The sequence below is a fragment of the Canis lupus genome, chromosome 3 (assembly GCF_011100685.1).
Source record: "Canis lupus familiaris isolate Mischka breed German Shepherd chromosome 3, alternate assembly UU_Cfam_GSD_1.0, whole genome shotgun sequence".
Taxonomy (NCBI): Eukaryota; Metazoa; Chordata; class Mammalia; order Carnivora; family Canidae; genus Canis; species Canis lupus.
This window is the reverse complement of record NC_049224.1, coordinates 14,894,169-14,916,413: the sequence shown is the minus strand read 5'-3', so window position 1 is coordinate 14,916,413 and position 22,245 is coordinate 14,894,169. Positions and strand designations below refer to the sequence as shown.

At 37.6% G+C, this 22,245-nt stretch overlaps 2 protein-coding genes across 5 annotated transcripts in view; one reads left to right on the top strand and one right to left on the bottom strand.

Annotated features, from left to right (window-relative positions):
* KIAA0825 (uncharacterized protein KIAA0825 homolog) overlaps positions 1-2,555 on the bottom strand; it is a 382,383-nt gene extending 379,828 nt beyond the window's left edge. For both annotated transcript variants that reach the window (XM_038532321.1, XM_038532323.1), the window contains exon 1: positions 2,112-2,555. The gene's annotated coding sequence lies outside the window, so the exon portion shown is untranslated. The remainder of the gene's footprint in view (positions 1-2,111) is intronic.
* The window catches only part of SLF1 (SMC5-SMC6 complex localization factor 1), an 84,358-nt gene that overhangs the window by 5,481 nt on the left and 56,632 nt on the right, over positions 1-22,245 (top strand). For 2 of the 3 annotated variants that reach the window (XM_038532325.1, XM_038532327.1), the window contains 4 exons: positions 14,531-14,644; positions 14,799-14,874; positions 16,001-16,241; positions 21,355-21,517. In XM_038532325.1, coding sequence (XP_038388253.1) covers positions 14,531-14,644; positions 14,799-14,874; positions 16,001-16,241; positions 21,355-21,517 — 594 coding nt within the window. Of the gene's footprint in view, positions 1-2,230; positions 2,385-14,530; positions 14,645-14,798; positions 14,875-16,000; positions 16,242-21,354; positions 21,518-22,245 lie in introns of those variants that run through there. The other variant, XM_038532326.1, reaches the window with a different exon arrangement.

The window sequence follows — 22,245 nt, the reverse complement described above, 5'->3', positions numbered from 1 at the left end:
TCCCTTAAAATGTGTGATAAGCACCATCTGTCTGAGGGTTACATGAATGAAATATTACTGTTTTGCTAATCACCAGTAAATAACAATTCCTTAGAGGGCATCGTGAAGTTCAGTTTTAGTAAGTTTGTGCTCATTCACTCATTTCTTTTTCCTCCACACACATCATAAGCATGTGTATGTGTGCTCGCATGCATGCAAAACTGACTAAAGAGACATCGGTATTCAGGACTTAAGAGTCACCTATATACTGATGGTCTTGAGATTATTTATATTTGAGTGAGGATGATAAAATTGGCCAAGAATCAATCTAGAAAAGAAACTGAATTATTCGTATGTCAAAGTTACTCTATGGCGATGCCTTGAATACTTAACTGATTAAGTTAATGCTCAATACATTAACCTAAGGAATCCCCTAATCCATTAACACATCCCTAAAAATCTCTTTAAAGTCAGGTTTTGCTATCATTTGACTTTGAATGTGACCTATTACCTAGCCAAGTTTACCTGAGTAAAAAGAATAATTCATGTTGGGATTAGTTAGGAGTATAAAGCACAGTAAAAAGGGCGAAAGTTTGGAGTCCAGTCAACTGTGTTCAAATCTCAATTGTGTCATTTAATTAAATAATGTGTGAAGAGGTCTTTCAGTCTCAGTCACAATGTCTTTGAGTCTCAGCATAAAATGTTTACAAACTAGGAGTAATAGGATTTTTCTTGTAGGACAGTAGTAACTTTAATATAAAAGTGCCTGGCAAACTGTATCTATTTGCTATTTGTGGTATGAGAGGTTGGCTGTATTAACATGAACACAAATCGAGAGCAAGAATACAAAAAAAAAACAAACCCACAAAACCCTGCCTCTCTAAAAAGCTAGCTGCAATACTGAAACAGACAACTTCCCTTAAGTTACGAGTCCTTTCAACTGGAGAAATAACAAAAGATCAAATAAATCTGGCAAAACTGGGACTGAATGAGAAGATCATAAAGTTGGATGAACTATTAACCAACAAGATTAGAATATCAATGTGCTGTCCTAAATATGGTTGCATTGATCAAAGGGGAACAAGGAAATTTGGCTGGTGCATCAGGGGCTTTCAACTTAACACATTCCATTTTCCTTTATGGTAGAGTAATTCTGAGAACTCTTTTGGGGGCAACTGGATGTTTCGGGGATCAAAATTAGCTGCCTTTTAGGGGGAGGAGTGATTTAAATACAAGGTGGTGAGGGAAACTGCACCTTACTACTTAACCGAGGAAACTGCATTACACAAGAAAGAAGTAGCCATGGTTCCCTACATCACAGTGTTCAAATCTTCAGTGGAAGGAACACCTTTTTCCTCACGTCATCCGTCCGGAGGAAGTAATTTATCTCTTTAAAACTATTGTGGTTACCTCTGACCTCCCAAATTCTCCTGAATCCTTCATTATGTAGGAAACCTAGACCAGAGGATGAGCACCCGTCCTGAAAGCACATCTACTTCTGGGAGCACAGGTTTCCAAAAGCTACAACGTGGATGGCAAGCCCCCTCAGCCCGTGGTGGTCAGGGAAACAAAGCCCCCTTCTTACCCAATTCAAACAGCGGCGGGAACGTATAATTTCTAAACCTTGAACGACGCCCTCACCCCCACGTCTAAAACGTTAAGAGGTGCAACCTCGGGCAATGGAAACGGTACCCAGGACAAGGATGGGAAAGTAGCTCTCGGGAATCAAGGGGGACTCAGTCCTGCCAATAGGACGGTAACGACACTCCTTGAATGTTGGGGCGGGGGCCGAGGAGGGCGGGGGTAAGGTTCGGTGCTACAAGCCGCGGTATATATACATCGTCTTCGGCCTCGCTTGCAGACCCGAGGTCAAGCTCCGAGTTGGGGAGCGATCCTGCGGGGGGAGGAGGAGGAGATAAGCCAGGATCCCAGGGCCTTTTGCAGCAGAAGCAGCAGCAGCAGCAGCAGCAGCAGCAGGGGTCAAGCGCCCCCAGGGCTCGATGCAGACTCCTCCCGCTCACTTCTGGGTCCCGCCAAGATGCTACACGGCGCCCCGACCGGCCAGAAACATCAAGCCCAGGAGGCAACGTTGAAATAAAAAAATTAAAAAAATAAAATAAAAAATCGCTTACCGGTGTCCCACGTCTGGCGCCGAAGTAGCAGAAGCCCGGGCCCTCCCGCCACAGCGCTGCCAGGCACCCGCTCAGACCACCCTGACGACGGCTCGGGAGCGTCACTGACAACCACCCGGAAGTGCTACCTCCGCTTCCGGGGCAGCCTTGCGCGCGGCGGGAAATTATTTCCCAGAGCCCGGATTAGTGAGGCGGCGAGCGCTGCGGCGGCAGTCGTCTCCCCGGTCCCCACGGCCACCCGAGGGAAGCAGCCCAGGCTCGCCGGCAGGGAAGGTAAAGGGCCTCAGCTCGGAAGACGCAGTGTCCCCTGGCGCCCTGGGGAGGTCTCTCCCCGCCCCCTCCACCCCGTGCCTCCAAAGTTTCTACGGCTCCCGGTTGTGAGGTTGGGAGGGGGCCGGGGTTGAGCGCCGCGGTGCCCGCTTCTCCTGCGTCCTTCCGCGGCCCCCGGCCGGGCCCCCGGAGCTGTGCGCCCGCAGCCCCCGCCCCGCTGCGCCCCGGCCGCCGCCGGCACTGCCGCCAGCGCGTCTGCAGCGCGGGCTGCGGCGGCTGCCCCCGCCTCCCGTTGGCGCAGCTCGGCGGCTCCCGCCAGGAAGGCGGCTCGGCTTCCCCCGCCAGGAAGGCGCTAGGCCGCCCGCGTCTCCCGTTTCCATAGAACCCGCTGGGACGCCTCTCGCGGGAGTCTCTTGGCTGCTTGTCATGATGGAGCGTCGGTGCAGGTGGCCGGGATCCCCCCCCCCCCCCCCCGCCGCCGCAGGCCCACCTACCAGTGACGGGGGGAAATGGGGTCAGTCTTGTCTCCCCGGTAGCCTTTGTTAACAGACCCGAGCGGTCCGGATCCCTGCTCTGCGGCGGCTGCATGCCTTTAAACCTCCACACACACACTCTTCCCCTAAAAGAAGGATGGACGCGCCTGGGGGTTGTACTGTCTCAGCTGCCTGAAGGCTGGGAACGAGCCTAGAGGATTATCCTGAGATCTCTTCCACTTCCAAAGTCTCTGGTTAATACTGAAAAACAGAATTGATTTGTCACGGATGCTCCCTATCAGGATTTGACCTCGAAATTAGATGGAGCTTGTTTTTGGAAGCGACAAGCCCCTCCTCCCCCCCCCCCTTTTTTTATGATTCTATCCCCCCCACTCCTTGTTTTTTTTTTTTTTTTTTCCTTTTTCCTTCCCCGTTGAGACCTTAGGAATGAAGATTTAAATTGACGGTGTACGGATGACGGAGTGCCTTGTGAACTTTTCGGTTTCTGTGGTTAAGTTATGCCTCAGTTCCTAGGAGTATGTGACGATGTGCAAGACGTTCCCGTTTCAGGGACGTTTTGCTTGTATCGCAGGTGTTCAGCACGTACATTGAATGCCGGCGGTGGGTTTTTATATAAGGGGGTTAATCTGATTATGTCCAACTTAAAAGGGTTATTCTTGATTTAAATGGCCTAGGATGTTTTAAATACTTGAATGTGGAAGTTATTGTGAAGACAATTAGCCTTCGATAAATACAAATCCGCCCCTTTTTATATCTGTTTTCTAAATCCAGATCTCCCCCCCCCCCCCCCCCTTACTGACTTAGGTTCAATTGGAGGATTGACTGTTTTCCTGCTTCCTTAAAGCAGAAAGCATAAGTCAGGTGAAAGCCTTTGAAATAGTGGTGAAATGTGGTTACCTTTCATAATCGAAATCAAACGTTTTGTGATTTGAGATGAGTATCCACAGTTTTCACTAATGTCCAAAAGCAGTTGGGTTCTTTGGAAAACTAGTCGTGTGACATTATTAATCAGACAGTGTTTTTCTGATTCATTATTCTAAGATAGGCTTTTCACTGCTTAAACAATTTTCAAAATGAACTGTTGCATGTAGACTGAATAATAAAACCTGAAGAAGGTGAGGAACCTGTTTCTCAGTAATACAACTATAATGGAATATTATGTAACCCTTGAAATCGACTCTCCATAAATATGCTAATGGAAGTGGTATGCTGCCCAATTTCTAACTTTCTAAGGACGTCTTACTGCCTAAAAGTAAAATATTCCTGAAACTTTTAAGTTGACTTAGTTTTTACTTTATATCGAAATTATATTTATGTAGGCTGTTTTGTTTATTCTTGGTGAAGCTCATATGAATTAGTCTGGTGATTAATTCATACACGATCCGTTTGGAGAAGAAAATGATGAAAATTTCCTTTTCCGTAAGGAAAACAAAATGGCACTCTTTAGTTCTTAAAAATGTTTTGAAATTTTAGACCTTGGTCTTATTTTTATAATTGTGCTTAAATATTTTCAGTAATACTCATCGTCTAAATATCTCCTCAGCCTCCTAGTAGATTTCCTTTATAGCAGTGTATTTTTTTCTTGCTAAAAGGAGATTACTTTGTAAAATTATAATGTGGTTAAAAGTATTAGACTAAATTCTGAAATTTAAGTCAAAGTGGTATCGTAGAAAAGGCATATAACTTTTGCAGAAACAGGCAGATCTTTGCACTGAACCTTGATTTGGCCATTTTGCCAGCTGTGTATCCACGAGCTAGTTTCTTAAATGCTAAGATTCCCCAGTATCCTCGTCTGTGTAGGAAGGGTAAACAACACTTATATTGTCCATGAGGAAATGAACTAACATGTAGTGGGTAGACCATAATAGGTTCTCAATAAAAGTGAACTCCTGCTTGTTCACCTTACATACCATGCTCCTACTAAGTAATTAAAGCAGGGATCCCTGGGTGGCGCAGCGGTTTAGCGCCTGCCTTTGGCCCAGGGCGCGATCCTGGAGACCCGGGATCGAATCCCACATCGGGCTCCCGGTGCATGTAGCCTGCTTCTCCCTCTGCTTGTGTCTCTGCCTCTCTCTCTCTCACTGTGTGCCTATCATAAATAAATAAAAAAAATAATAATAATAAAAATAAAAAAAATTAAAGCAGGTTTGACTTTCATCCCCTATGGCTAACCAGCATAGACTGTCCGTTCTTTGTTCCCTGAGCATTGTCTCTCTTGTCCATTTTGTTCCCTTAAGGGCCCCTTTATCCATAAAAGTAGTATCTCCAGTTCAGCCTGTTCATTGTATGGTACTGGATGGATTGAACATCTCTGGAAGTCCTCCTAGTCTGTCATTTCTTCTTCACCGCAGTCATTTGGCTGCAACTTCTTCATTTCCTCCCTCTCTTCAGTCACCCTGAGCAAACTGCTTCTTTCCCAAATCATGCCAGTAAAGTAAAAGTGTCCCTCAGGTCTCACCACTGGGGATCTCAGTCCCATAACTATACACATATGCACACACACATAAATACACATACTCCGTATCTGTAAAGGAGGAATCAGGAAATGGACACTACATCTTTAAGAAAAATTCCAAAGGCCAGCTGAATGATATTAAGCCAAAGGCCTAATTTGGCTCCTAGGCCAAGAGGGTACAGAATTCCTAAACTCCACTTGATGTTCTAGCGTTCAGAGCCAAACGATAGTTTACTCAATATGAATACAGTGATTTGTATCACCGTATGTATGCATTTTGCAATATTGGTTAAAACAGAGATCCAGTGCTTTGACCTTTTTCACTTATTTACTTACCAGTTAAATGCTTTAGATAAGAGAAACCATGAAAATCTTAAAATTATTAAAGCAGCAATATTGATTATATTCAAGTGTTGATATATCCTTTTGAGAATAGGGAATTTTCAAAGATTTTCTTTAGATTTAAAATCAGAATAGAAGTAGATTTAAAATCAAAATGTCTCACTAGAACAACATTAGAAGCCATTAGTTTTCAACCTGGTGGCCTTGAAATGCATATTCACCGGAATGGAAGAATGATCACAATATAATTTTAAATAAAAATTTAGATACAGAACTACATAGTAATCTCAATTTTGTTTTATATATGTATTTTTTTCACACATACATAAAACATTAAAGTCATACCTCTTTCCCTGCCCCCAGATGTTAACAGTGGGTTACTGGGAGCAGGGATTAGAGGTGACTAATCTTCCTATATTCTTTGTAGTATTTTTTAAATTTTCTATAATCATGGATTAATTAAAGTTAACTAGAAATTTTTTCGGGTATTCTTTACTTCTTAAATGCAAATAAACTTTTTAGTTTAATCCTTTGTCTTAGTTATTATCATACTAATAGAGTGCATTATATTTTCCAAATTCTGATATCCTATGGCTGATCATAAAATCATTTGTAATGCGGAGTAGCATTTCCTGTCACAAACCTTGTTAAGTACCCTTGCCTCTGTTTTTTGGGGTCACTCTCTTCTTTTAGTGAACTGTTAGACCCTGTTTTTTTTATTTTCCGTCCCGAACCAGACCTTTGCATTCATCTATATTCCTGCCTCTACTTTTCCCGGACTTCTCTTTTCAACATACTGTGTGTGTCCTATTCAAATATGTTCTAGCTGCGTATTCTATTGTAAAGAATTCGTAGGACCTAAAAAACTGGTACATAATAAAATGTTCTTAATTATGATGAGTGCTATAGGTTTATTTGCATTTCTAACTAGCACCAACTGCAGAGGAATTTCAGGCATCAGGGATAGGCCCATGTGGGAGATATTTTGGGAAAGTCCACACCACAGAGACAGTTGCTTTCTCTGCATAAATGCCAGCTCTGTTCACAGTCATTATCTCCTTAGTTGTGTGTATTATATGGTTCAAGGTAAGTAACTGGATATTTTTTTAATCACTACAACATTTAAAAAATTACTGCAAAAGCATTTTTTTATAACTGAGAATTTAGTATACAATTTTTCACTATTTGACAGTAAAGATAAAGCCTTTAAATAAATGCTTTCTTTTTTTTTTTTTCTTTTGTTGGGTTAGGATAGTATGTTCTGATAAATGCCTGAAGGACCACCCCCTACAAGTTCTAGAAAAAGCTATAATTTCCCTAGAAATACCAATGATAGAATTATATTGCAGTGCGTTGATTTACTTTCTTGTGCTAGAAGACGTCTAGCAATTAACCCTTGATCCCTATACCCCAGAACATATCACCCACACAAAACTTGACCCTATTTATAAGGACTTTGAATGATTTCAGTCATTAGTAGGTGTTAAGCTGATAATATATAGGCTTTCCTTGGATTCATTGACATATCAGGCTATTGTTTCTTGTTTTCTTAATTCTGCAGGGTTATAGGAACAACTATTACGCTGCCAATTTTATAAATAAAAACAATTCTACCCATATATCTCTATGCGGCTATTTCTGTATATACAGCTATCAATTTTTTGTGTATCTGTGGGGGTTCAATCTCTGATCCCGCCTGTAAATTTGTCATAGGATATGGTATTAAAAAGCTTTGCTGAATGTATTGTAAACTTTTCTCTCCAGTAGATCATTTGATTATGGGATGCTCTTCAATTATGTTCTTAGAATTTGTTTTTAAGAAATTGTGCTAGTTACTGTGCTATCACTAGGATTCACAGTTCTATGAAAGATTAGCCAATAGCCCAGGTTTTCTGATAAACTTGTGAGTAAATGCCATGTGTTCTGATTTTTAAAAAAGATTGCTTGGTTGATTTGAGAGTGAGAAAGAGTACAGCAGGGAGAGGAGCAGAAGGAGTGGAAGAGAATCCCAAGCAGACTCCTCCCAGAAGAGCTCCAACATGGGGCTCAATCCCAAGACCCGACATGGTGTCCTGAGCCAAAACAAGGGTCAGCCCACTTAACCAAGTGAGCCACCCAGGTACCCCGAATTGTTTTTTGTTGTTGTTGTTTTTTTTTTTTAAGATTTTATTTATTCCTGAGAATACACAGAGAGAGGCAGAGACACAGGCAGTGGGAGAAGCAGGCTCCATGCAGGGAGCTGGACGTGGGACCAGATCCCCGGGCTCCAAGATCATGCCTGGGGCTGAAGGCGGCGCTAAACTGTTGAGCCACCTGGGCTGCCCCGTGATTTCATTCATTCATTCATTCATTCATTCATTTTTGCGATTTCTTTTTTAATATTTGTATTTGCAGAATGTTTGAATCAGGACATCCTCTTATTTCACCTGTATTTCTTCCTTTTCCTCTTGCTTGTTTAGTTTCAGTTTCATATTTTAATTGTTTCTCAGAGGAAAGAAATTGCATTAAAAAAACTTTCCTGAATTCTACCCTTAAGCACAGTTGGTTCGCTTTAATTTTACTGTGGACTCTTGCTTTAACAGAAAATGCTGTTAAATATACAAAGTGGGTGTATTTGTTCCATTAAAAAGACAATATGAGGGATGCCTGGATGGCTCAGCGGTTGACCATCAGCCTTCGGCTGAGGTCCTGATTCCAGGATCCGGGATCAGGTCCCACATCGGGCTCCCTGCGTGGAGTCTACTCCTGTCTCTGCCTATGTCTCTGCCTCTCTCTGTGTCTCTCATGAATAAGTAAATAAAATCTTTAAGAAAAAAATTTAAAAATGAAAAGAATATAATTAAGATAAAAGTTTGCATGATACACATCCAAATCATTTAATAATTATGTATCAAAATGTGTTAAAGTGTCAATTATAATAAACATTCAAATTGTGAAATAGCAGTTAATTAATCTAAAAGAAGAATATTGTATGATAATTTTTTCCCTTATAGTTCTATATAACATACATTTAGTTCTCAGGAAGCAGAAGAATAAAATTTAAAGGCCAATCTTTAAAACTTTCTGGATGATAGTATTACAGTGATCTTTTTTTAATTGCTTTCTGTATGTATATTCCAATTATTTAACAGTAGTTTCTGTATGTTAGTATTTTGGGATAGCCAGACAGGCAAGATTTTACCTTTTTTTTTTTTTTTTTTTTTTTAAGATTTTATTTATTTATTTGAGAGAGAGCACATTTGGAGGAAAGGAGAGGGAGAGAGGGAGAATCCCAAGCAGGCTCCAAGCTCAGCACAAAGCCAGACTCCGGGCTTGATCTCAGGGTACTGAGATCAAGAGTTGGACACTTAACTGATGGACTTAGGTGCCCCAAGATTTTAGGTTTTTAAAGCTAATCAAACTTTCCTTTTTTGGCAACATTTTTTGATATAGCTTATGAAATAGCTTTTTGAAACTTTAAAATATATACATAAGTGTAGTAGGTAATACAAATATGGCAAAAAACACTTGTGTTCCTCTGATAAAAGTGGCTTTCAAGAAATATAAAACCAATTAGATTGCCTTTCCATTAGAATACCAGAATGATATTAAGATATGTTGAATTTCACTTACCTAGTATTTAACCTATCATTTTCTTTTTAAATTATTTTTTACTGCTTTTATTTAAATTCCAGTTAACTTACAGTGTAATATTGGCTTCAGGTGTACAGTATAGTGATTCAGTACTTCATACATCATCTGGTGCTCTTCACAAGTGCACTTCTTAATCCCCAGTATCTATTTAACTCCTCTCCCTCTAGTAACCAGCAGTTCTCTAAGAGTCTTTTTCTTGGTTTGCCTCTGTTTTTCCTCCCCCATTGGTTTGGTTTGTTTCTTAAATTCCGCATGAGTGAAATCATACAGTTATTTGTCTTTATCTGACTGACCTTCTTTCAGAGAATACTGTCTAGCTCCATTCAAGTCGTTGCCAATAGCAAGATTTCCTTCTTTTTGATGGTTGAGTCCATTATATCTAGGTCTATAGGTAAAGATATCTCACATCTTTATCCATTCATCAGTCAGTGGACACTTAGGCTGTTTTCCATGATTTTCCTGTTGTAGACAGTGCTGCTAAAAACATCAGGGTGCATATATCCCTTTGAATTAGTTTTTTTTTTTTTTTTTTTTTATTCTTTAGGTAAATGCCTAATACTGCAAATCCTGGATCATAGGTAGTTCTGTTTTTACTTCGTGAGAAATCTCTATACGGTTTTCCAGAGTGGTTTCTCCCACTTGCATTCCCATCAACAGTGCAGAAGGGTTCCCCTTTCTCTGCTTCCTCACCAATACCTGTTGTTTCTTATGTTGTTGATTTTAGTCATTCTGATGGGTATGACATGATACCTCCTTATAGTTTGGTTTGTATTTTCCTGATGACCAATGATGTTGAGCATCTTTTCATGTGTCAATTGGCCATCTGGATGTCTATTTTGGAAAAATAGCTTATTTGTGTCTTCTGCCCATTTTTAAATTGGATTATTTGGGTTTTGGGTATAGAATTTGGTAAGGTATTTATATATTTTGGATGCTAATATCCAAATGTTTGGATACCCTTTATCAGATAAATATCATTTGCAAATGTCTTCTCCCCTTCCTAGATTGCCTTTTAGTTTTATTGTTTTTTTTTTTCTTTCTAGATGTGCAGAAGCTTTTTATTTTGATGAAATACCAGTAGTTTCTTTTTGGCTTTGTTTCCCTTGCCTGACGTGACCCATCTAGAAAGAAGTTATTGCCTGTGTCCTCCTCTAGGACTTTTATGGCTTCAGGTCTCACATTACAGTCTTTAATCCATTTTGAATTTATTTTTGTGTATTCTATCAAAAAGTGATCCAGTATCATTCTTTCGCATGTTGGTATCCAGTTTTCCAACATCATTTGTCAAAGAGACCTTCTTTTTCTCATTGGATATTCTTTCCTGCTTTGTCAAAAATGATGTGACTGTGTAGTTGTGGGTTCATTTCTGGGTTTTCTATTCTGTTCCACTGATCTACGTGTCTCTCCTTGTGCCAGTACCGTACTGTTTTGATCACTAAACTTTTATAATAGAACTTGAATTCCGAAATTGTGATGCCTCAAGCTTTGCTTTGCTTTTTCAAGGAGGACCTACCATTTTCTTTTCTTTTTTTTTTTTTTTTAATTATTTGTTTATGAGAGACACAGAGAATCAGAGACATAGGCAGAGTTAGAAGCAGGCTTCCCTCAAGGAGCCTGATGGGGGACTATATCTGAGGACCACAGGGATCATGCCCTGAGCCAAAGGCAAACAAGTGCTCAACCACTGAGCCGCCCAGGTGTCCCAGGACCTATCATTTTCTAAAGGAAACTTGCTTAAAGGATTTATTTACTTCCCTAAAATTAATAGAATTTCTCCCTCATTATGGTCATCTGCCTTATAATCCACTTGCGGCTTTATTGTCTATGTGTTAATATATGTTCTGCATCAGACTAAATCATTATTTTGAGCAACAGAGCATATTCTTTGTAAAGATTTTATATATTACCAGTCTGTACTAATGGATAGTATCATTCAGGAACTATGTCCTATTTCCCATAAAATTGGTTTAAAAATTGGTGATTAATACAGGAAGATTTCCTTCAGCAAGACGCCATTTACATTTTATTTACTGATGATGATATTACACATGAATGATTTTTCATAAGACACCAAGTTCTATTATGTACATTGTATATATAGCTTTGTATCAGAGCCTTTAAACTTTTATTTTTTATTTTTATTTTTTTAAGATTTTATTTATTTGAGAGGGAGAGGTAGAAGCACAATCCCTGGGAGTCTGACATGGGTCTTGATCCCAGGACCCTGGGATCATGACCTACCTGAGCTGGAGTTATACAATTAACTGAGCCACCTACACACTTATATTTTTATTCTAATATTTATTTGATCATTTATTTTAGAGAAAGAGAGAGTGCTTTGGGAGTAGAGGTAAGAGCAGAAGGAGAGGGAGAGAGAAAATACTCAAGCAGCTCCCCGATGAGTCGTGGAGCCCAACATAGGCCTCAATCCCAAGACCCTGAGATCATGACCTGAGCTGAAATCAAGAGTTGGCTGATAAGCCAATTGAGCCACCTAAGCACCCCAGAACCTTTTAACTTTAAAAAATGTGTCATTGAAGAGCCTTATCCTTAAGACACTTTATGTTCTCTATCTTTAATTTTAGGATTTTAGAGGATCAGTGCATTATATCCCTTTGTCTCCTTTGGAGCCAATAGAGAAATAAGAAAGTGATATTTTGGGATCAAAATAACAGCTTTTTTTACTGAATAAAAGTTGGTTTGGAGGAGGTAGTTTTTTCATGTTTTGTTGTTTTGTTTTGTTTTTGAAGATTTTAATTTATTTAGAGTGCCCAAGCACAGAGGGAGGGGAGAGGGAGAAGCAGACCTCCTGCTGAGCAGGGAGCCCTACACTGGACTCAATTCCAGATCCCAGGATCATGACCCAAGCCAAAGGCAGATGCCTAACCAACTGAGTGGCTCAGGTACCCTGGAGGAGGTAGCTTTGTGCAACTCTAGTGTGCTGCCTTTTTTTTTTTTTTTCATTTCCCCTAGTGTGCTACTTAATACATAATCTCTGAAATTCATTTACTCATGAGGCTTTAAGACTACTACTGGCAGCTTCTTAGGACAGGTCAAAAAGCATTAATAGGAACTATCTTTGCAAGTATGCAGGTATGTCTAGCAAAGCATATCCATTTAGTTCTCTCAAGCAACTTCTCCCAAAACAAGGAGTGATGATGAGTAGAGAGATAAACCAGGTGTACTTACTCTTAGCTGACATCACTCAAAGGAAAGGAAGGTTCACTCTTAACCCTTAAGCCTTAACCCTTAACCCTTAAGCCTTAAATTGTTCATAGACTTTTTTTGACATTTTACTCAAAAATGAATTTCACCTTTTACATAAACACATATATGTATGTACTTCCTATGTTTTTAGTATCTATATATATTTAGTCTTTTTTTTTTTTTTTTTTAAGATATTATTTATCCATGAGAGAGAGAGAGAGGCAGGCAGAGACACAACACAGGCAGAGGGAGAAGCAGGCTCCATGCAGGGAACCCGACGTGGGACTCGATCCTGGGACTCCAGGATCAGGCCCTGGGCCGAAGGCAGCGCTAAACCGCTGAGCCACCCAGGATGCCCCTATATTTAGCCTTTGACAATAGAATTTCTATAAAGAACTCTTTTCTTTATACACTTGTCTTTTCTATGTAACACTTGTTACCAGTTGTTTCTTACTATTCATGGACTCAAGTATAATTTTTTAGTTTCCTTTTAATTGTCTGTAAAGAGTTGAACTGTTTTTGCTCTGTGGCATTAATTAAACACTAATCTACAGCTATAGTGACAAAATTGTTAGAGAAATGGAAAATTACCAATTTCTGTAGTCCCTGTTTTCATCATCTATAAAAAGAAACTAAATTTTGTCTAAGATGCTATCAGTTCTGAAGTTCTAATGTCATTAAAACAAAATCCTGTATTCTCATTAAAAATACTGTGAGGTATTGTCTTTCTTGCTTAAGAAATGTGCCATTTCAGGGGCAGCCCCGGTGTCTCAGCAGTTTAGCACCACCTTCTGCCCAGGGCCTGATCCTGGAGACCCAGGATCGAGTCCCATGTCGGGCTCCCTGCATGGAGCCTGCTTCTCCATCTGCCTGTGTCTCTGCTTCTCTCTCTCTCTTTCTGTGTCTGTCCTGAATAAATAAAAAAAAAACTTTAAAAAAAAAATGTGCCACTTCAAATACAAGTGCTTCATGAACTACAGTTATATGGGTATTAAGGTCTACATAAATTTGAAAACTATGATTTTTCTCAGTCTACTTTCTAGGTGATGAAATTAACATATAGCAGAGTTACGAAATGTAGATTGGGAATAGAATCCAGGGTCATTGTATGTACTTATTATCCTAACATAGTTGGTGTAAATGCTGTGGGAACATGAGTTCTATCAACTTCTGTAACAGAAGTTTATGTACTTTCCAATATTTGTCCAGAAATATTTTAAAAATTGTTATAAAATTTGATCAGGTTTCATTGTGCACAGGGTACTTGTTTCAGAAGTTCCTAGCAAAAACAGTGCTTTTAAAATGAAGCTAGTATCACTATACTAACATTTATGTAGGTAACTTTCTGAAGAATTTTATTCATTCATCACTGTGTTTTAGTGTCAATGTAGGAATGCAAACTTCTTTTTTTCTTTTTTTTTCTTGGAATGCAAACTTCTGACATTCAGACCGCAAAACAAATTTATTTACCGTCACGTTTATTTGGATGCCTTAGTGTCTTGGTGGTTGCCTTTGGCCCAGGGCGTGGTGGTCCCGGAGTCCCCAGATGGAGTCCCACATCAGGCTCCCCTCAAGGAGCCTGCTTCTCCCTCTTCCTATGTCTCTGCCTCTGTGTGTCTCTTGAATAACTATTTATTTATGTTAGAGAAAGAGAGCATGTGAGTGGGGCAAGGGGCAGAAGGAGAGGGAGAGAGAGCATCCTCAAGTGGACTTTGTGCTTAACGCGGAGCTGGACATGGGGCTCAATCCCAGGACCCTGAGATCATGACCTGAGCTAAAATCAAGAGTCGGATATTTAACTGGCGGAACTACCCAGGCACCCTGGGAAGATAAGTTCATAAACCAATTTCTCTTGCACATAAGCAGTCTTAACGTTTGTATTTACAATAAAGCCTTATATGTTTCATTCATTATATGTTTGTTTTTTTATCACTCATAGTTAAGAAAAAATAATTATGTCAATCCTGTGAATAATTATCTTTAACATATGTTATCTTCTTTATGTGTATATATGTTAGATGGAAGATGGTGCCCCAAAGCATATCATCCAAATGACAGGATTTAAGATGGAAGAAAAGGAAGCTCTAGGCAAATTGCTTTTAAAACTAGATTGCACTTTTATTAAGAGTGAGGTGAGTACAGAAACTTATAAAATATTTAAGAGAGACTTGAAAAATAATACTGGCCTAAGAATGATAAAGTGCCCTCTTGATATTATAAGAATAAAGTGAATGTGCTATAAAAGACATCTTACTAACATTTTTTCATTTGCATTTTTCCTTCCAGAAATACAAAAATTGTACACATCTTATAGCTGAACGCCTGTGTAAAAGTGAAAAGTTTTTAGCAGCTTGTGCAGCAGGTAAATTAACTACTATTCTCCCTTGAAAAAATCTTCATGTTAGAAAAATGGACCTTATTCTCTGTAAGATAGTATGGTTATTATATCAAACATAAATCTGGTTTTATCTGAATATTTTTCTGAAATATTTATTAAAATATTTTTTCTTATTTTTCTAAGTAGAACTTTGTAAAACATGAAAATGTAACAGAGGCAAGAATACTTATTTTACCAAAGATTTATTGTGTTTTATGTCAGAAAAAAATTTTTAACAAAAACATTGGGCACAACAATAACCCTTCCCCCCCCCCCCATAAAAACTGCTTTTGTCGGTCTCAGCTGTTTTCAGTCAAGTTTGTTTTCTTTATCTGTCATTGGAAAGAATTTTTGTTCTCCTTCTGCCTCCCCTCCCATCCATGCTATCAAGCAATGATCTATTTTTTACTGAGATTTTAAATTCCATAAACTCAGCTTAGGAGTTAGTGTCATCCTCTCTCTGTCACCCTTGATGTTCCTTTTTAGTTTCCTCTACTGTGATTGAGCTAGCATATTATTAGTCCACTGATCATCCAAAAAAAAAAAAAAAAAAAAGGATATTTAACTCACTGAATTTACTATTTTTTAGAGTAATTTACCAGAAAGATATTTGGATTTATTATCTCCACAAAAAAAAAGAACATATTTTCCCTGCTGTTGAGAAAAATGACCAATACCAAGATAAAAGAACTACAGAATATTATTACTTTGAAAAATTCTCTGTCAGTAAATTTGTTTTTTAAAGTGTAATATTGCTGTAAACATGATTAAAGAAGTTTTTAGCATAAGAAGAGTGATGTAAATTTCAGCAAAATGGTGAATAATAATAACATAGTTTAATACCATGTTTATCTTATTATTAAGTCTTAGGGTTGTATTTAGTAACATTTAGACTTAGAATTATGGGAAAGGCTACATACAATGTTCAGTGATGTAGGACTCTACCAAAAATTTGGGACAACAAACATAATTCAAAGATAATTTTGGCATTGTAGTGTGGCCTTAGTCTCATGATGAACAAGGTCAAATTTTATTTGATATTTGGTCTTTATTCTTGAGCATTCATTAGAAACAAAATTCTTGTGTGACTGAGAGTTGATTTGTTTTCTAGGGAAGTGGGTACTAACTAAGGACTACATAATTCATAGTGCCAAAAGTGGCAGATGGCTTGATGAAACAACTTATGAATGGGGCTATAAAATCGAAAAAGACTCCCATTATTCACCTCAAATGCAATCTGCACCTAAAAGATGGCGTGAAGAACTGAAACGCACTGGTGCTCCAGGAGCCTTCCACAGATGGAAAGTTGTCCTCCTTGTTAGAGCTGATAAACGAAGTGATTCTCTTGTAAGGTAAGATGAGATCTCGTAAAAGCTAAAGCAATGGATGAAAAAACAGTTTTGGTTTGCTTGAATACCTTTTTTGTAGTTCTTTGAAATTATTGATTTCATCTAAATGGGCCATGGTGATTTACCCTGTAATCTCCAAGTTAAGCCGTTCTGTACTTAATTAAGTATATGTGTCCAACAGAATAAAATCTATAGTATTGCTTTAAATTTTTCTTGGGTTTCTGTTTAACTTCCCATGTTATTTCTTTTGACTAACTCAAGCAAAATTAGAAAAAAAAAAAAAAAAACTTGGAAGATTTTTGAAATAATTTTCAATTTTTCCAAAAGCGTTTTTCTGGGTTTATATAGTACAGTCTTCATGGTTAATGCTGTTTCCTTCATTATTTCATTTCTTTCTAACTTTTCCATTCTATTTTTTAGTTACTGGATATTCTGAGACTGCAATGACTTGTAGGGAGATGCAAAAGTCCTTTTTCCCCTTTACAGAAGTATAATTTATAGGCAAATAAAATGCACACATTTTAAGTATACATTCTGATAAGTTTGGACAAATTTATACACCCTTATTATCCCCCCAACTATAGTCAAGAGGACAACCATTGATTTCCTTTGTGTCACCATACATTAGATTTGTCTTTTTTTTTTTAAGTTCATGTAAATGGAATTATTTTGTATATACTCCGTTGATGTAGTTTCATTTACTTAACTCATTGTTTTTGAGATACATCCAGGTTATTGTGTGTACCAGGCATTCATTCCTTTTTGTTGCTGAGTAGTATTCCACTTTGTGGATGTATCACTGTTTATTCACCCATTGATAGACATTTGTTTTTTGGTTTTGGTTTGGTTTTTTTTTTTTTTTTTTCCACTTGTGCTAATATAAATAAAGCTGTTATGAACATTTGAGTAAAAGCCTTCATGTACTTTTTTTTTCTTTTGGGTAAATACCAAGAATGAAATTTCTGGCTCAGATGGTAGTTGTGTACTTAACATTATAAGAAAATGCCAAACTATTTTCTGAAGTAGTTGTACTATTTTACATTTTCTCCTAGCAATTTGCAAGATTTCAATTGCTCTGCACTTACTTTGGCACTATTGTCCAAAAACCACTTGACTATATTTGTGTGATCTATTTCTGGGCTTCTTACTCCATTGGTATCTGTGTCTACCTTATACTAAAAGCACACTTTTGGTTACTGTAGCTTTATAATGAGTCTTGAAATCAGGCTGGTGAGCCTCCCAACTTCGTCCTATTAGAAATTTTGATGATTCTGGAGTTTTTATATTTCCATATACATTTTTGAACCACCTTGTTAATTTCTACAAAAAAGCAAGCTGGGATTTCAATTTGGATTCTACTGAATCTATGGGTCCAATTGGGAAGAATTGAGATCTTAACAATATTGAGTTGTCCTATTTATAAACTGCATCTCTCTCCAGCTCTTTGGTTTCTGCCTTTAGTGTATTATAGTTTTCACTGTATAGATCTTGCACATATTTTGCTAAGTTTAATCCTAGGTACTTCATGTTTTGGGAACCTATTATAAATGGATTGATTGCTCTGAAAGTTTTTATGTACATCTCTTGAGATAATTGGCTTTCTCCTTTATCAATATGGTAAATTTTTCTGATGAATTTTAAATGTTAAACCAAACTTGTATTCCTGGGCTAAACTGTATTTTATCATAAAGTATTATCCACTTTTTAATAATTGCAGTTTCTGTCAGCAGGTATTTTGTTAAGAATTTTTTTATTTCCAACCTGAGCAACTGATAAATGTAAAAATATACAAATTTAATATCATGGATTTTTTCTTCTGTAATTAGGAATTAAATGGTTGTTCACTCTGATCATTTCTTCTTTAAAAAAAAATATTTATTTATCTGAAAGAGAGAGAGAGCACAAAGGGAGAGAGAGAAGCCAACTCCATGCTGAGCAGAGAGCCTGATGCAAGGCTTAATCCCAGGTCCCTGAGATCATGACCTGAGCCAATAGCAGATAAGTGACCCAGGCTCCCTTTTTTTTTTTTTTTTTTTTTTTTTTTTTAAAGAAAGACCAAGAGCTCCTGAGATGGGGGAGGGAAATAGGGGAAAAGGATGGGGGGTGAAAGAGGGAGAGAGAATCTTTAGCAGGCTTCACGCCCAGTTCAGAGCCTGACAGGAGGCTCAATCTCAAGACACTGAGATCATGACCTGAGCCAAAATCAAGAGTTGGACACTTAACCAACTAAGCCACCCAAGTGCCCAGACTCTGACCTTTTCTATTCAATATTTTATTAGAGATCTGGACAGTACAATAAGGCAAAGACAAATAAGAGACAGAGTTAGAAAGAAATAAAAATAATTGTCTTTATTTCTAAAAGATATGGACATATACTAAGTAATTTATCCAGAAAAGCTATTAGAAGTAATTCTTGAATTCAAGATGACAGGATAATAAGTCATTAATAAAAATTAATGGTGTTTTTATATACTAGAAATGAACAATTGGAAATTAAAATTTTATTTTATTTTATTTTATTTTTATTTTTTTTTTATTTTTTTGGAAATTAAAATTTTAAAAGCAACATATTACCTGTGGTTTTTAGCAATTTGATAATGTGTCCAGATGTGTATGTGTGTTGATTTTGTCTATTATTTATTTGTTCATGTTATTTGCATGGAGTTCTTTGAACTGCTTGGACTTGTGGGTTTTTAATTTTTATTAATTATGGAAAATTATCAGCCATTAAGTTTTAAATTCTGTTGTGTTCTTTCCCTTGTGCTCTATTACTTGTATTTTAGACCATTTAATTCTTTTCCACCTTTTTTTATGTTGTTTTGTTTTTAACTTTCCCATTTTTGTGTTTCAGTTGGATAATTTCTATTGACCGATCAAGTTCATTGATTCCATCCACAGTTGCATGCAGTCTGTTCATAAGCCTGTCAAAGACATTATCCTTTGATATAGTAACTTTTATTTCTACCATTTTAATGTACTCAGTTCTCAGTTCCTGATCTCTTAGTGCAGTTTGTTCAATTTTTCCTTTGTATCCTCAAACATTTCAGTAATTGTTAAAGTCCCTTTCTGATACTTTCAACAAATGGATCATCTCTCTGTGCTTTATATTCCTTTTTCTCTTGACAGTGGTTTGATTTTCTTTTTGTGAATGTCTTTTATATTCTTTATTGCATGTATAGATATTGCATATATAGCAGTAGAGGCTGTGATAAGTATTTATATCCAAAAATGGGCTTTTGGGTAGTTGAATTAATCTTGTCAATTTTTGAGCAGGTTTGAGGTTTTGTTAATACTGTAGTTACCTTCACTGCATCCTTTCTGGTTACTCCTGCAGTGGAGTACAGTTTCTTTACGGTTGACCTGGGTTCTAGGGTGCTGGAGGGTTTCCGATTGATGTTTTTGCTTCGCTCTCAGCTTTCAGTAGTCCCTGCACTGCTAGGTCACAGAAGGACTCTGGTCATTCTTTTCCTCTCTTGCTTGTTATTCCTCTCTAGGTTGGGGGTAAGAATAAGATGTGTTTTTGGTTCTGCTAGATAGACTTCGGTCCTAAGCATTCTCTGTGTTCTTGTTCTCTGGGGTTAGGACTTTCTCAATATTTGTGTCTCAGTCCCCCATTGCAGCCAAATTCTGCTTTGTATGTATGAGTAGGGTTTTGACAAGAGAGAATTTCTAGCCTCTGCCCCACTATTAGATTTCTGTTTTGTATTAATGAAGGAACCTGTGTTTGAGTGGCATTTCTTCTGCCCTTTGTCCAGGGACAGATGGCTTTTGCTTCTATCCCTTGTCCAGAAACAGTGGATCCATTTTGAGGCTACACAGCAGGACGTTTTCCTGCCCTTTTCTCGAGGCACGTGGATTTTACTTACATTCTCCCAATAGAAGCAGTGCATCTTTTCCTAGATTCTGAAAGTATAAGACTTTCTTACCTTACCCGAATGACTTGGACATTTGCTTCATATGACAGAAGGATCCAGGGAAGTGGACTTGGTTTTAGGTCTATCTCTTGATGGCCCACTTGTGCTACCTGGTAGGGAATCTGTTATCTGCCATTAATCTTTTTCGTGAATACTGAGGTCTGTGGCTAAGAGCTTGCAAGTGAGGGTAGACTTTCCTGGAGTCATTGACTCTCAGATACTGTAAATTGTCATAGTACTTGCACTTGGCTCTTAAATTTGTTAGAGTTTTACTTTATTTTAACCTATTTTTATGACCACTACTTCTCTCCTGCATCCTGGCAAAATGAGAGTTTTGAGTCTCCAGTCTCTTCACAAAGGGGCTTATCTTTATCGCTCTTAGGGAAATTAAGTTTCTTGATTGGTTGTTACCTCAGTCCTCTGATGGACTTCTGGAAAGTTAAGTTTTTAGAGATTTTTTGTTTTTTCTTACTGTTAGGTGATAACATTGTTCTCTTGTGACTTTAAAAATCCTAAGCACAACTAGAACTTGCATGAAACTCTTGGGATGTTTAAAGTTAATTAATCGAGGGACACCTGGATGGCTCAGCGGTTTAGCACCTGCCTTCAGCTCAGGTCGTGATCTTGGAGTCCTGGGATCGAGTCCCACACTGGGCTCACTGTGTGGAGCCTGCTTCTCCGTCTGCCTATGTCTCTCTCTATGTCTCTCTCTCTCTCTCTCTCTCTCTCTCTCTCTCTCTCTCTGGGTCTCTCATGAATAAATAAATAAAATCTTAAATAAATAATCGAAGACTAATTTTTTTTTAAAGAATGCTGGCAACTGTAGTACTTTTTTGTGGTTTAGAATGATTTCCTTGGAGGTATGTTGCCCTCTGAGGTAGCTGCTTACCTAAACTTCTCTCATTATCCTTTTGGTTTATGGAGGTGACTTTTCCTTAGGAAATAAATTCAGTATTCTTGATTCTTAAAAGTCTTCCCCATATCAGGAAGTGGATAAGTAGAAAGAAGAGCATGATTTCTTATCATCTTCTCTGAGCCACTTATAATTTAAGAAATCACTACAGTAGTTATTCTCCATGGCACTCAAATAATTCTTTCAGAAAGTTCTACTCCTACTCCTAGAAAGTAATTGATTTAGATAATTTAACTGACTATACTAAAAAAAAAAGAAAAAATACTTTCTATACTATTTACATTTTTAGAGTTCTGGAGGCTGGAAAAGCAAATGTTATTTTACCAAAAAGCTCACAGAGTGGAATAACTCATGTGATTGCCAGTAATGCAAGAATCAAGGCTGAGCAAGAAAAAGACCATTTTAAGGCTCCATTTTATCCAATTCAGTATCTAGGGGATTTTCTTTTAGAGGTAAGTAAAATAAACAATAAACATTTTTGAGTGTTTATTTTATAAAAATACTGATATTGTGAAATACGTTAAAAATTAAAATACGTTCTGAAAAAAATTAAAATATGTTCTGAATTTTAAAAATACAATGATTAGAAGTACAGTTCCATAGATCCACTTAAAAACAGATTTTTTTTTGTAATTCAGTATAGTACTATATATGTGTTTTCAGGGTTTTCTTAATAACATTTTTTCCTAGCTTACCTTATTATAAGAATAGAGAACATAATACATGTAGTATATAGAATATATGTTAATCAGCTGTGGAGGGTGTTGGTGCCCCTAATCCCCACATTGTTCAAGGTCAGCTATAATTAAAGTGACATATTTTTAAAGGCAGTTGCTCTCAATTATTTAAACATTTGAGAATATTTTTGATAAACGTAAAAAAAGTTTGCTTGTTGAATTTAAAATTTGTCTTTGAGTCTCTAGTTGTCCTTTAGTGATGTTTACTACAAACTAATTTTAACATTTTAATGTCAGTATAAATAAAATAGCAATGGATTATAGTATATAGTATTGTTTAATAATTTGTGGGTAATTTTCCCATAAAAAAAATAAGCAGCTCTTTTTAAGGTTTTAGAAATATTTTCCTGTTCTATTCCTCTACCTCCTTTTTCCTACTTAGCCCAAATACCACTTCTTAAGTTGTTTGAATGAGAACAGCCCTAGAAGAACTTCTCTGGATG